Source organism: Helianthus annuus, chromosome 5, assembly GCF_002127325.2.
Source record: "Helianthus annuus cultivar XRQ/B chromosome 5, HanXRQr2.0-SUNRISE, whole genome shotgun sequence".
NCBI classification, from domain to species: domain Eukaryota; kingdom Viridiplantae; phylum Streptophyta; class Magnoliopsida; order Asterales; family Asteraceae; genus Helianthus; species Helianthus annuus.
In genome coordinates this window covers 46,565,863-46,580,991 of record NC_035437.2, presented here as the reverse complement: position 1 = coordinate 46,580,991, position 15,129 = coordinate 46,565,863, and the positions used below count along the sequence as shown (strand labels likewise).

Genomic DNA, 15,129 nt, shown 5'->3' with positions numbered 1-15,129 from the left:
TAATAACTAACATTATAATCATTTTTATATAATAATAATAACTAACCTGTAAATCATTTTTAAATTAGTGCTTTATTAACGTCCAAAAAGCAGGATATCATTGTTAAACTTAGCATCGTTGACAGATGTCCCACATTTGGTTCTCAAATCCAGCCTTAACCTAGAAGTCGACTAATAACTCTTGTCATCAACATTCAACAATCCAATTCAAACCCTCATAGTTTCCCCAATCTTTCAAACCCCACCCTCTCTCCTCCATCTTCCACCACAATCCCAACAATTCTTGAAAACCCCACGGATGATGGAATCGCCACCGGTGACAAAAAGGGGAAGTGGGTCATCGGAAAGTGGCGGATCGGAGAGTGGGGCGGAGGGTCGAACCCGGTTTGAGTATTTTGGGTGGGTTTATCATCTGGGTACCAATTCAATTGGGCGTGAGTTTTGTCATCTCAGGTTTCTCTATATCAGAGGCAAATATGTTATCATGTATAAGCGTGATCCCCATGAAAACCCTGGCATTGTATGGTTTAATTTAATCTCTTCTTTAACCTTAATTAATATTCTTAATATATATTTGCATCATAAGTAAAGTAAATTAGTTGTAATCTATGTTTCCTGACCACATGGACAAAAAAGAAGCTGACTTTGTTTGCTTGAATTGTTTTATTTGTTGCAGGATCTTTATGTTAGTATGTATATTATTGTTAGGTATGTGGTTCGGGATCGTATTGTTGTTTTTGTCTAGCTTCTTGCTAGTAGGGTTTTTGTTTTTTAATAAAATTTTGGTCTTTCTACCAAAAAAAAACATGTGTATTGTTGTGTTACATATGCATGATGAATGAAGTAATCTAGGTGTGATCTAATTAGGGTAGAAGATTAGTGACTTTAATTTGAAAAGGCGTGAGTTCCCGATGGATGGGCAACCCATCGGGGGCAAAGCGGACAATATTCTGGCATGGTTAACTTGGGCTGCTACAGTAGCTGATTGTTTTTTTTTTTCTTTTCTATTTGTGTGCGATGATTTTTTGTTGTTGCCGTTGGGATTGGTAATTGGTTAATGTTTATGATAGTATGGTTAATGCAGAAACCAATTAGGAGGGGTGTTGTCGGGAATACACTTATGGTGGAGGAGCTAGGACGAAGAAAGGTCAACGATGGTGTAAGATAGCTTATGTTATTACATGTTTTTTATGATCGGTTACTAAGTTTTCTGAGCATACGGAGGAAAAAGAAGCTGACTTTGTTTGTTTGAATTGTTTTATTTGTCGTAGGATCTTTATGTTATAAGGTTTTACAACCGTTTGGATGAGGAAAAGAAAGGAGAAGTAAGTGATCTTTATATTGAAATTTTAAACTTTTTTTATGTGCGTTTCGTGATGATTGTTTCGTTGTCGCAAGATTGCTTGTGCTACAGCTGGAGAAACACGAAAATGGATGGAAGCATTTGATCAGGCAAGACAACAGGTATAAATAATTGCAAAATTTTAAACTTTTTTTATTACATGTTTTTTTCTTCATTTTATTAATTTGTTGTTCATATCTCCTTGAACTATCATAATCAGGCTGAGTATGAGCTTTCTCAAGGTTCTACTAGAAACAGATTGAATGTGGAGGATGAGTATGCTTTCACTCTATTCATACTTGTGTCATTTCATTAAGGGGCAGTTTGTTTACCTCTTAATGAGGCTCTTAATGATTCAGACCTCTTACTGGTTCAACACTTAATGGTTCAGACTATTTGTTTCGCGAGCAGATGTCTGAATGGTTCAGACATTTGCCTCTGAATGGTTAAGTATTATACTGAGTCTGAATGGTTAAGACCTCTAATCTGAATTGGTCAGACATTTGCCTCTGAACGGTTAAGCATTACACTGGCTCTTAATGGTTCAGACCTCTTACTGGTTCAACACTTGATGGTTTAGACCTCTTACTGGTTCAACACTTAACCATTCAGAAGTTGCCAAACAGCCCCTAAGTTTTTATCCTTTAAATACCATAAGTTAATTATTTAAAAAAAAAATAATCATGATTTAGTTGACATGTGTGGCGTCGTTGAAATTATATTGCATCATTATGCTTGTGGTCTCACTTCACAATTCATTTTTTAAAAGGATTGATCTTGACGGACACCGGCCTAGGGTAAGGCGATACGCGCATGATCTAAAGAAGTTGATAAGAATAGGACATGGTAAGGTCAAGGTGGTAATTATACTGTTTCTCCATACATCATCTTTTACTACAAAAGTTTTAACCTTTCGGAGAGTTGGTGTAGGTCCAGAGACACTTGTCAGAAGATCATCAAACTTGGGTAAACATCAAAGACCGAGTGAGTTCATGGAAGGTGACGCTGCGGATGCAGTTGAAGCACACGAGTGGAGATGTGTCCGTACAGTCAACGGTAAGACATTTTTAATATATATACCTTCTTATGTGGTGCTTTTGTCTTTGACCATATAATTGATTTCAGGTGTCAGAATCTTTGAGGATGTGTCTGACCATAAGGTACTTTCATTATACATACACGTCACCACATGTATATATGTAGGTCCCTTTCCTGAGGATGACGAACCTTAAACCTTGTTATACTAACCCACTAGCGAGTGCGGAATCCAAGCTAGCAAGCAAACCGGGTTGAGACAAGCATAAACACAAACACACAAGGATTCACCGATTAACACCACTGTATTAATACGAATGAAGGTTCCGGTTACAAGCACAATGTTTACAAATCTAACTTGCAAACTCTCTAGTGTGTGTGTGTGTGTTTTGATAGAATGCTCTCAACTCCCTATGTGCATCTATCTCACAAGTCTCTCAAGTCTCTCCCACACAACACACTACATGGGTATTTATACCCATACACAGCAGGTCTGACCGAAGGATTAGACAGATTGTCCGAAGGACCATCTGTCGACTACAATGGCCATCGAAGGATCCATATATACTTCGAAGGATAGCATATCCTTCGAAGTCCATCAGTATCCTTCGTGGTTTATCTTTCGAGCCAATCGAAGGATAGACATAATCCTTCGATTGCTCATCCTTCGACTCAGACACTTCACAAACATATTTACTAACTGTTGACTGAGTCAAACCAGGAGGACGGTTGACTTGGTCAACTTACAAGACTGACAAGGACATCGTTTACATATAGACCGAATACAGACAAAGTACAGACACAAGTGCATCAACAAACTCCCCCTTGGCTGTAGCTTTGTCTTTATCTTCTATAGTTGTAGACTCGTCTCGAACTTCGATGGTCTTTGGTCTTCGAGTTCTCAAAACTCTGATGTCCTTTCAAGTCTTCAATGTCGGAGGATCTTGAAAGTCTTCACATCTTGAGAGCAGAGAGTGTATCAACAAACTACCCGTATCATATAGGAAGTGTGTTGACAAACTCCCCCTTAACATAAGCTCCCCCTTGAGTTATGCTCGTGAAATACTTTATCTTTATGAAGTGAGATCCTTGTGGTGTTGACGATGGTCAGCGGCAACTCGATCATCTTCATCATTTGAGTGCCTTCATGTCGTGTCTTCATTCCAAAGCTTTGTCATCGACCATGTTCTCCTAGCCTTTAGAATCTGCACATGCAAGAAATCTAAACGCGTAATGAGAACAACTGCTTGGAATATAGTTAATCATAAACAAGTGACACACGGATGACCATGTCACCATCAAACACTGTCCGACAGTTTGAAAGCTTTTCAAATTTATCAATTTCAGATTTCAACTTTCAAAACATGCAAATTTCGACCGTTTATGAAGATTTAGTCATTTCGGTTTTCGTTCAGGTTTCAGGCAACGAAGACTCGAGTTCCAACATCGTACGATCGAAAATAAAAAAGAAATAAAATCTTTTTGGCTTTTATAAAGTTTAAATTAAAACACACCTAAAATCTTTTTGGTATTTTTGACTTTTCTAAATGTAAATACTGAAAGCAGTAAATAAATATATACAGACATTCTTTTTGCGAGTTTCGAGGGTAAGAGAATCATATCAGTGTACGGTCATGCCAAAACGCTCTTATTGTTCAGTTAGTTAACATTAAGATAAGCATCCTATAACAATTATCGGTATTGTTGTCCACTTAAGCTCAACTTATCAGATGTAATCATGTTTAGAGGATACGTTAAGGTATGATTTAAACTTACCGACCGGTGTTCATCCACATCACGACACATTCCCGTATCAAGGTATGCACGAGGGTTCATCTTACCGGTGAGTATACCGATTATCATCCGTTTGACCGTATATGATGTGAGATTCTCACTTATTTTGATTTGAAAACAAGCCCTTTGTGATATAATCACTTATTGATGAGGAACTTGATTTTCATATGCATGAGGGCACAGGTGCAAGTCCGTGAACAGGTCAGTACTTCCGTACAGCAGAGAGACGAACTTGACACCCGGATAAATGTGATATTTTATCACTTATTTGTTATGGACATGTGATTGTTTATCACTTATTGAGGTCGAATGCAGTATGCAATATGTACACGTATGTATAGTATCATGGAAGATCTAGACTTGCGTCCCCGTTATTTTTCGGTAAAAGATACAACCATGATACCCAGATGATAAGCAGCATAAAGACCGAATATCTCAGAACCTCGGCAATCTATCAAACGAAATTTCGGTACTAAGACCATATGCCAATGAATGGTTCCCACCTGGTCTTCAGTCGATTAAGATTTATATCACCCTGCACACTTTAAAATGATTGTGAGCCTACCGATACATCTTATATAGAGCTGCTTATCGTTTTTCATTTAAGGTTTAAAGAGGCTTGGATAGACCACTGATGTACTATCATTTTCTCTTTTGCTCGCCAGGAAACTCATTTTTGATTTTCTATTGTTTTTGTGTTTTTGAAATTTTTCGATGTTTTTGAATTTTCAGATTTTTGGATTTACTCCCCCTAAAATCAATAAACTAAGACAAATTTAAAACACAAAGATATTTACAAAAATGATTTTCCGATGTTGGTTTTACTCTTGCTTGACCTTAATGCCGGTTACCCAAATTAAGTTTTTATCAGAAAAGATTTATCGAATTTTTTGGGAAAATCAGTTGGCACGTCGGTAAGCGGTGCGGACCATGACAACATTGACAAGTTTCATAGAGAAACAATCACGTGTGAGGCGATATTCTAGATCAATGTGTCAGGTCAAAGAGTGCTGTATGAGATGATAATTCATAAAGCAGCTTAAATATCGACAAGCATAGGAGAGATTTAGAAATTCAAAACCGTATCCTGCAACTGTTTCATGCATTGCAAGGAATCTGAGTGCTCTCCCAAACTTGATATCCACCCGGTGTGGACTTCAAGGTCGAATCTGCAGCTACTGAGAAATCTCTTGACAGCAACAGGATCATAAACCTCCGGGTCCGGCTGGTCTTCCACATTGTACCAGCGAAGGTCTTTGACTTTCTCTTTCAGAAATGGTGTGCGGATGTTCAATCCATGCAAAGGCATCGGCACACATTTCACTTCATTCGTTCCTGAGGACCCGATCAAAAACCAGAATGACCAAATTTTTGGCACGTTCTTCATTTGGTCGAATTTTGCAACTTCATTCAGCCACATTTTCTTTTCCTTTCCTCTCTCTCCATCAAAGGCAACAATTTCTTCTGTCGCCTATCTTGTGCAAGGACATTCCACTATCAACAATCCTAAGACTATCAATAGTTCCTCCTGGAACTTCCTGCACACTCACTCAGAGATTAGTTGGAGAGTGGGACCCAAGCCTTCACAGACTTGGGTCGTCCGTCATCATCGAGAATTGTAACATCCATTTCCCGATGATTCGGAATTGATGCAGCTCCCCCTGAAACAATTACCGGTTTTGGTATCCAAATCTGTTTCTGTTTTTCATGTTTAACATCTGATTTAATAGATTTTGTTTGGATAACCTCCGGTTTCAAAGCCTTTTCAACTTCTTTTCTTTGTTTCTTTTTCTGTTTCTTTTCTCGTTGTTTAACAAGACGAGGGTCCTGTTTTGGTGAAACAGATCTTTTATGGTAAATGTTACCATAGGGGGCATCAATTTTTGACTTTCTCTTGGTGAGATATGGACAATTCTTAATGATGTGTCCATACTCACAGCATTCAAAGCATGATCTCCGCTCAACAAACCTCGGAGTATCATAACTGTAACAGCTGGATGATGAACTTCGTGATCTTGAGGTACTTGGTCCTACATCACAACCGTTTGTTTGTTGTGTATAGTTGTTTTGACTGTTTCTTTTCAAAATTTTACTTTGTTTAACAGAATCCTTGTTGGATTTGTTTTTGAAAGTATCAATTTTATCAGTCCTTGTTGATTTCACGAAGTTTATCTTCCGATCCTTTTTCTTGTTTTCGCCCTGTTTGCCTTTTCTATTCTCTTGGGCGGCATGATGTTGTTCATGGGGATCATCAACCTTTGCTTTCAACTTATGAAGATATGGACAATTTCGAATTATATGTCCAATTGTACCACATTCAAAACACATTCTCCGCTCTACAAGCCTCGGAGAAACATGTTGATGACCAGACGGAGAACCAGACACTGAACTTTGTGATCTAGATGTGCTTGGACCTAAATCACATCCATTTGTGTGTTGGGTATAATTGTTCTGATCATTTCGTTTTAAAATTCTAACTTGTTTTACAAAATCAATGTTAGATTTATTTTGAAATGTTTCAAGTTTGTCCGTACCCTTTGATCCAACAAAGTTCACTTTCTGTTCTCTTTTCTTAGCTGGAGCTCTTTTGTTTTGCACCCTTTGAACCTTAGGTTGCCCAACCTTAGATTGTTGAATTTTAGGTTGTGTAGCCTTAGGTTGAGTAGCCTTAGACTGCTCAACTTTAGGTTGTTGAACCTTTGGTTGTTCAGTCTTAGGCTGCTGAATTTCTGGTGCTTGAACATTCTTGTTCTGAGCCTTCTTTCCCTGTACTTGGCCCTTACCCTTCCCAGAATTGACTTGTTGTTTTCGCTCAACTGTCAGTTTTTGGTTACCGTATTGTTTTCTTATTTGCTCACACGGAATTGGTTCACATTGAGTGACCGTCACTTTGTTACCTTTGTTTCCCAAAAACTTATCAGTACGTCCTTCAAAAACTTTCTCAATTAAATCTTGATTTACATTTTTAATTGGAAAATCTCTGTCAGAATATATTTTGCTGTCTCCCTTGAGCGTATACAACAAGTTATTCCCTTTAATACTAGGTACACTGGGCTTCACTGTCTTTGGTGTTTCAGTCTTACTCGGTTTCACTGGTGGATCACACAGGATGTGATTCTCAATTGGAATGTCTGGTGTAACCGAGTTAGACTGTGGCTTCACAATTTCAGATTCATCGTCCGAAGAATCAGCATCCTCAATAATTGGAGGACTCTGTTCCTTAGCACACGATGAAGTGCTCACATTCTCAGAGTCTAATTGTTCCGAGGAAGATGTACCAGTTTTGAACCCGAGGCCTGCAGCAAAGTCATCTCGCGCGAGTGGCACAGTAGGTTCAAAACGGGGCATGTCCTCGTCATTAGGCAATGCAGAGTAATTGTGATTCATTGGGGGAGGACATTTTTTATATCCAACACACGTGACATCCCCCTTTTCCTTTTGAGCATTGATGATGTGATCCAAAACAAAGCGGGAATTGGAATAGCTGTCCAATTTCTGCTTGATTGCATCACATTCGCATCGAGCTGTAGCTAACTCCACCATTAGTTTCTCAATTGTGTCAATTAAGTTATTATTAGCATGTTGTTTTCTCAAAACAGCTTTTTGTAATTCAGAGACATCATGTTTTAATGACTTAATTGTTTCTTTAAACTCCTTTTCATTTTTGGCTAAAAAGAAGTTAGCTTCAGATGCTTTAGCAAGATCAACAATCAGTTTTTGATTGTGTTGCAGTGTAATTTCAAGCTCACTTTCCTTTTCTGCATAATCTAAACATTTCGCACATTCAACAACAGCAGAAATAGAATCAGGTTTAGAATCACATACCTGACTGGAATCACTCTCAGGTGTTGGCCTTTCTGCATCAGAATTAATAACCTCCCTTGATGATTCACACTTAGATCCATCTTCGCTTGAACTTGAAGTTGTATCACCCTCAACTGAAGTTGAAACATCTTCATCTGAACTTCTGTCATGTTCAGAACTGTCATCATTTCCCGAGGCTTCACCATTGTTTGCATCTTTGACAATTTCAGCATACAACGCCGATTTTGTCTGACTACTGTTCTTTGGATCAAGAGATGATGGTTCTACAATAGAAAGATGGTGTTGTAAACCAACTGGGGGTAATGGATTTCCATACAAGTCTGTGGTTGGAGCCGGCCTTACAAGAGCTTGTATTGGATTGTTAAACCAATCTGTTACAGACTGAGAAGCAGATGATTGCGTAGCAGATGATTGCGGAGCCAAGGATGTTATAGTCCATGCGGATGGATCCCATTGACTGTCTGGAGCTGGAGTTCCCCACCAACTCTGATTCATCTTTGATAAGAAAACTAAATTCTATATCAAATCGACGAAGGATCAAATTATTGAAGGATCAACCGAAAGATCTCACGAAAGACAAACACCAAACCGGTCTCGAAGGATGATCTTTCGTAAATTGATACAAACAAAAATGATTAGCAGATCTTGGGCTTTGGTGATCTTCTAAACGTGGGCGGTGCACAACAACCAACAGAATACAATGATTTTAAGTACGATGTTGGAAATTATCTATCGGATCCTTCGATATCTACGATATTGAATTATTTAATTCCTTGTCGGCCGGTGCCTTGGGCCAATAACCCAGACAACCAAACAACCCAAAGGTTAGTGGGTGTCTTGGGCGGTTCCCCAATCAACAAAAACGGCAGTTCAGTTGGCGGTGCAATACAACAGCAAACAAACCATTGTCTTGGGCGGTGCACTGGCGGTGATCACAAACAAAAGTCAACACAATTTATTTGCCACCTTGGAGGTGCCTTGGGCGGTGATCACACACAAACAAGTAACAAATTTATTGGACAATTTGGGCGGTGATCACTAACAACAAAACAACAAAAATTAGTGGTCTAGTTTGGCGGTGATATGTGCCGAGAACACAGACAACAAACAACAAATTTGTTTGTCACTTAAATGGTGCCCCACTAACAGCAAACACACAAATATATGTGGTGTATTTGGGCGGCAATCACTAACAAAAAAAAACAACAAAAGTTGGTGTTTTCTTGGGCAGTGAGTACCAATCAACAAAACAAACAAAGCTATTGGTCAATTGGGGGCGGTTCCTTGTGAGGTGATCACACACAAAAATCAAGAAATGTAATTAATTTTTTTTTTTTTATTTTCCTTTGAGGTGCTTTGGCCGGTGATTCCTTGGGCAGCGAAAACCAAACAACAAGGCAAATGGAAGTGCTTTGGCGGTGCTCAATTTTTGAGGAGAGAACACAATGATTGTTGTTTTGATTTTTTTTTTTTTTTTTTTATTTTCTAGTGTATCTTGGGCGGTCACTATAATGTAATTGGGTGATCAACAACAATAACCAGCAACCACCAATCAACCCAGTTCAGCCGACATAAACAGGCTTTCCACCTAAGCCAAACAACAGACCTTTTAACTCTTCTTCTTCTGCCAATTTACGAAAGATATATCTTTCGAATGAGGATAATTAATATCCTTCAAAGATATCCTTCGAATAAAGATAATCCTTCGAAAGCTTCTGATCTTTCGATAATTTTGATGATCTTTCGAAATATGAAGATCTGTCACGAACTTCAAGAACACATCAAGAACACGGCGACTGGGTTTTCCAGATCTGACGAAAAAAACAACCCAAGACTTGAACAAAAACCCGATTTTAAACAAGGTAAAGAGCCTTAGCTCTGATACCACTTGTAGGTCCCTTTCCTGAGGATGACGAACCTTAAACCTTGTTATACTAACCCACTAGCGAGTGCGGAATCCAAGCTAGCAAGCAAACCGGGTTGAGACAAGCATAAACACAAACACACAAGGATTCACCGATTAACACCACTGTATTAATACGAATGAAGGTTCCGGTTACAAGCACAATGTTTACAAATCTAACTTGCAAACTCTCTAGTGTGTGTGTGTGTGTTTTGATAGAATGCTCTCAACTCCCTATGTGCATCTATCTCACAAGTCTCTCAAGTCTCTCCCACACAACACACTACATGGGTATTTATACCCATACACAGCAGGTCTGACCGAAGGATTAGACAGATTGTCCGAAGGACCATCTGTCGACTACAATGGCCATCGAAGGATCCATATATACTTCGAAGGATAGCATATCCTTCGAAGTCCATCAGTATCCTTCGTGGTTTATCTTTCGAGCCAATCGAAGGATAGACATAATCCTTCGATTGCTCATCCTTCGACTCAGACACTTCACAAACATATTTACTAACTGTTGACTGAGTCAAACCAGGAGGACGGTTGACTTGGTCAACTTACAAGACTGACAAGGACATCGTTTACATATAGACCGAATACAGACAAAGTACAGACACAAGTGCATCAACAATATACACCGACCTTTGGTAATAAACTAATAATCTTATGTATTTTGTGGAATCTTAGCCGCTTAGCAAAACCGTACTTGTGAAGGCGGTTGGTGTTGTCGATGCAAGCCCAGATACGGTTTTTGAGGTTGTTTTGAACCTTGATCGACTTCGGCGATACGAGTACGATAATTAATTTGTACGCATATTATTGCTTACATAATCTTTTTTGTGTCACTAACATGCAAATTTTCAGGTGGGATTCATTTAGTGGTGATTTAGAACTTGTAGATTCTTTAAACGGGCATTCTGACGTTGTGTACGGATCTTATGATCCCAGATCGTTAAGTAGGTGCGTCGTTTCTCCAATTAGACACGTTTGATCCTACTGTTAAAACTATTGCATTGTTTTTTTTTTCAATTTAAATATAAATTTTATATGGATTAAATTGTAGCGTTTGGATGACACTTTTCTTGTTTTTGTAATAATTAGCTTGCATCTTTTATATATTTATATTATTATTGTTATTATAATACTTATAACTCATCTCTTTTGTGATACCTCATCAGTCACAAACTGATGTGCTGTTCTTATAGGTGGCAGTCTAAGCGCGATTTCATATTTTCTAGACAATGGTTTCGTGGACAAGATGGGACATACAGTAAGTGAGAGCATATATACATATTTAAATATTTACGTGTTATATACACCGCTTAAACTTACAAGATTTGAACCTTATGCAGCAATTTTGCAGTTTCCTGCAATACACAAGAAACGACCTAAAAAATCAGGATATCGGCGGATAAAAATATCTCGTAATTTATTTCTCTGTTTCTTCTGAAATTCAATACGTATCCTTATATATTATAGTATGATACATTTATACTAAATTTAGTATTTTTGAATTGTAGCATCTTCTTGGGAGATCAGGAATCTAAGAGGTTTGGCTGGATCGAGGGGTCATAGATGTCTGGTAACGCATATGTTAGAGATTGATTCAGGAGGATGGTTTAAATGGAAGTGTTATCAAAGCTCGAAGTTTGAAAAGTCTATTCCTTACGCCTTGTTGAACCAAGTGTCAGGTTAGTAATTACTAAAGTCTTCATTTTCGACCCGTTCGTAAGTAAATGCTTTACAATTGTTGTAGGTTTAAAGGCGTACATCTCAGCAAACCCTGCACTTACATGTGAATCATCGACGACGCTTGTGGATACGAAAACATCCGATGTTTCCGGATCAATTAGTGAGTTCGAGGATGCAGATGACGCCGAGGAGTTTTACGATGCTATTGCTGCTGACTCGTCATCATCTTCAGACGATGACGAAGACGATAGCGATGCTGAACTTGACAGCAAGGTTTGCTGCTTTCTTTCAATTTTTTTAATTTTTTTTTGGAAATGAATATGTATTGTAAATATTTGTAATTGTACTTTTTGACCTTATTAGGGCCAGAGAGTGAAGCTGAAGAACGTTTCATGGGCTATTGCCAGCTTGGCTTTAAAGGCGAAGAAAGGTAGCCAGCAGCCTTAAAAACAATTTTTTATTTACATTTTTAAATTAGTGTGGTTTATGATTATTAATATTTTTTGGGTATTATCAGCTATGGATGGCAACAATGAACTAGATCATAGTGTGGATCCGGTTAATTTAGATTCTAGCGAATTTTGTGGTTCGATGCAAAAAGGGAAGGGCGAGAGTGATTCCAATTGCTGGACATCTCCAAGTGGTGCTGGATTTAAGATTCGCGGAAAGACGTACTTGAAAGATAGTGGCAAGGTAACTTTTTCGTCTTTATAAGGATGTTATATATTTTTTTTATTTAGAGATGATCAAATCGACTCATTTACTTGTGAATGAGTCTGTTCGGGTTGTGTTTTATCTCAAGCAAGTCAAAGAAAAAAATTAGCTGAAAGGGAAACGGGTCAAACATGTTGACAATTGCATTTTAGTGCATACAGCCTCTTCAGTTCTTATCTAAAGATTAGATTCTTAGTGTAATAGGAGTAAATTACAAAAATTGTCCTTTATGTATGTCACTTATTGCAAATTGTGTCCTTTGTCTTTAGTAATTACAGAAAACGTACTCGATGTTTGCAAACCATTGCAAGGTATGTCCTTTAGCCCTAACTCAGTTAATTTTTTGTGGTTAACCATAAAATACCCTCATGTCATGTGGGGTCCATTTGGTCAGATTTAACCACAAAAATTAACTGAGTTAGGGCTAAAGGACATAACTTGCAAGGGTTTGCAAACATCTAGTACGTTTTCTGTAATTATTGAAGATAAAGGACACAGTTTGCAATAATTGACATACATAAAGGACAATTTTTGTATTTACTCTTGTAATAATGATTATTTTTAAGTTACACCTTTTTTCAGTTATAACGTTTTTATGACTTCCAGGTAGCCGGAGGGGACCCCCTTCTAAAGCTTATAGCAGTTGACTGGTTTACACTTGAAACTCCCAGAAGTAAAGTGGCTTTGCATCCCAAATGCCTTGTGCAGGTACTTTATTCATCGTTTTTTCATAGAATACTTTGCGTAACACAAAAAATATAGAACATCAAAGATTTATATATATAGTAATTTACGTACAATAAGATACTTGCCTTTATCACTTTAATTTGTGTTTTCCTCTTCTCTGTTAACTACTTTTTGTCTATTATATTGTTTTCTATATATCTGCTGCTTACTCTAAGTCCATTTTTGTGTTACAGTCGGAAGCTGGGAAAAAACTTCCATTCATCCTTATTGTGAACCTGCAGGTATGCAAATGATATATATTCCCGCTTAATTTTTTCACCACTGTTAATGATTCTGGACTGCTTTTCAAGTGCTTGAATCTTGATTAATGCTTCTTGGAGTGTAATTTTACTATATTACCCTTTATCTAGGTTCCGGCTAAACCAAACTACAGCCTAGTTCTCTATTATGCCGCGGACAGGCCCGTAAATAAAAACTCATTGCTGGGAAGGTTTATTGACGGGAATGATGCATTTCGTGATGCAAGATTCAAACTGATTCCAAGCATTGTACAGGTATGCTTATTTCCTAATATCTTCATGTGATGTTTTTTTTTTTTGGATTCATGATATTGAGCAACAAAGTGGTGAACAGGGATATTGGATGGTGAAACGTGCAGTCGGGTCAAAAGCTTGCCTATTGGGAAAAGCGGTGACTTGCAACTATTTAAGGCAAGATAACTTTTTGGAGGTATATACTTTTTCTTTCTTCATTTATAAAGGTTCTATACTTAATAGATTGAGCACGGTTTACAACTTTTTTAATGGTTTTTTTTTTTTTTTTTTTTTTTTTTTTTGTGCAGATTGATGTAGATATTGGGTCGTCATCTGTTGCAAAGAGTATTATTGGTCTCGTTCTTGGATATGTAACAAGCCTCGTTGTTGATCTTGCAATCTTAATCGAGGTCTCTTTCTCGGATTTTTTGTTTTATTGTCGCACGGAGGTTATTTCAGTTGGTGATTTTTTCTTTTGTAAATTGCAGGGAAGGGAAGAAAAAGAACTACCCGAGTACATTCTTGGAACTGTTCGGCTAAACAAAGTGAGGCTTGATACCGCTGTTCCTCTTGAAAACTAATGGTAAAACTATGATGGCTATGATGCCACTCTCGGTGTATATGATGTCACATAATGCTGTTATTATTGAGCTCCTGATAACACCTCCAACAGACATGAACCGCCATGATCGGTTATATTTTGTGTCCATATGTTTACAATCTTGAGAAACAATGCCCATCTTCATGCTTTTATTGGGCCTTAAACTCTGTGATTAAATGAGTTGCATTGCTAAATGTTTACAGAATTCAAAATCATCTTGCTTTTCTTTTATATATACTCGGTACCTATTCCTGGTTTGGTTTTCTCTGGTGGCTTCTTTGGTAGTAAACGTTTCATGCGTACAAGGCGCTTAGCGTCTCAAAATTATTGTGTTTTTATATAAATTGTCAAAAGCTGTTGTTTTTTTTTTTTTTTTTTTTTTGTCTTTAAGAACTACTATAGCTGGGGTTGGTAACCTTGCGTTCATCCCATATCGAAATTTGGCACTGGATCGTGTCACTCGAGATATGCTTAGTGGTCCATAAGTCATAACTCTGTGTCAATTTTTTTCAAAAATACCGCCCCACTACGGGTGGTCTAAGGAAACTACTACTATTCTTGTACTGAAAAGCTTGGGTTAATGATCCCAGACCCAGTAATTTCCACATTTTTGAGAACACGGGTTAATAATCCCCGGTTTTACTATACTTTCATCCACACAAGGTATATAGCGACATACTGTAATTGAAAAATACTTGAACTCGCATTCTAAAAAAAGTAATACTTATAATTTCTATTTTGTAAAATACATGAACACTTCGTAAAAGGTGCCCTTTGACATAACTATACAACATGTGTCATGTACTCTAAATCATAAGATAAATAATTTATACAAGACACTTGAATGATTTATTTGATAATTTTTGAGAATATGTATAGAGGGTTAGAATGCTAGTTTCTATTATGTCACATCCCGACCCTAGCGAATTAGGTGACTGGGCATGATGATTGTTCACAGCCTATGACAAAATATTTAAAAGTTTAAATATCATTA

At 37.6% G+C, this 15,129-nt stretch overlaps 1 protein-coding gene across 2 annotated transcripts; it reads left to right on the top strand.

Annotated features, from left to right (window-relative positions):
• Positions 1 to 91: 91 nt before the first annotated feature.
• LOC110940579 (protein ENHANCED DISEASE RESISTANCE 2-like) lies at positions 92 to 14,385 on the top strand. Of its 2 annotated transcripts, none has more exons than XM_022182130.2 (22): positions 92 to 520; positions 1,085 to 1,159; positions 1,272 to 1,325; positions 1,399 to 1,464; positions 1,563 to 1,618; positions 2,112 to 2,188; positions 2,273 to 2,398; positions 2,468 to 2,502; positions 10,596 to 10,699; positions 10,773 to 10,868; positions 11,114 to 11,178; positions 11,261 to 11,332; positions 11,429 to 11,599; positions 11,665 to 11,873; positions 11,964 to 12,030; positions 12,118 to 12,293; positions 12,921 to 13,022; positions 13,235 to 13,282; positions 13,412 to 13,555; positions 13,635 to 13,730; positions 13,843 to 13,944; positions 14,023 to 14,385. In XM_022182130.2, exons 1-22 carry the CDS (start codon positions 299 to 301, stop codon positions 14,113 to 14,115), a joined length of 2,256 nt encoding a protein of 751 aa, XP_022037822.1. In that variant the 5' UTR covers positions 92 to 298; the 3' UTR covers positions 14,116 to 14,385. The 2 variants fall into 2 exon arrangements, with proteins under 2 accessions (XP_022037822.1, XP_022037821.1); XM_022182129.2 differs by having other exon boundaries at positions 11,087 to 11,178.
• The last annotated feature ends 744 nt before the right edge of the window (positions 14,386 to 15,129 follow it).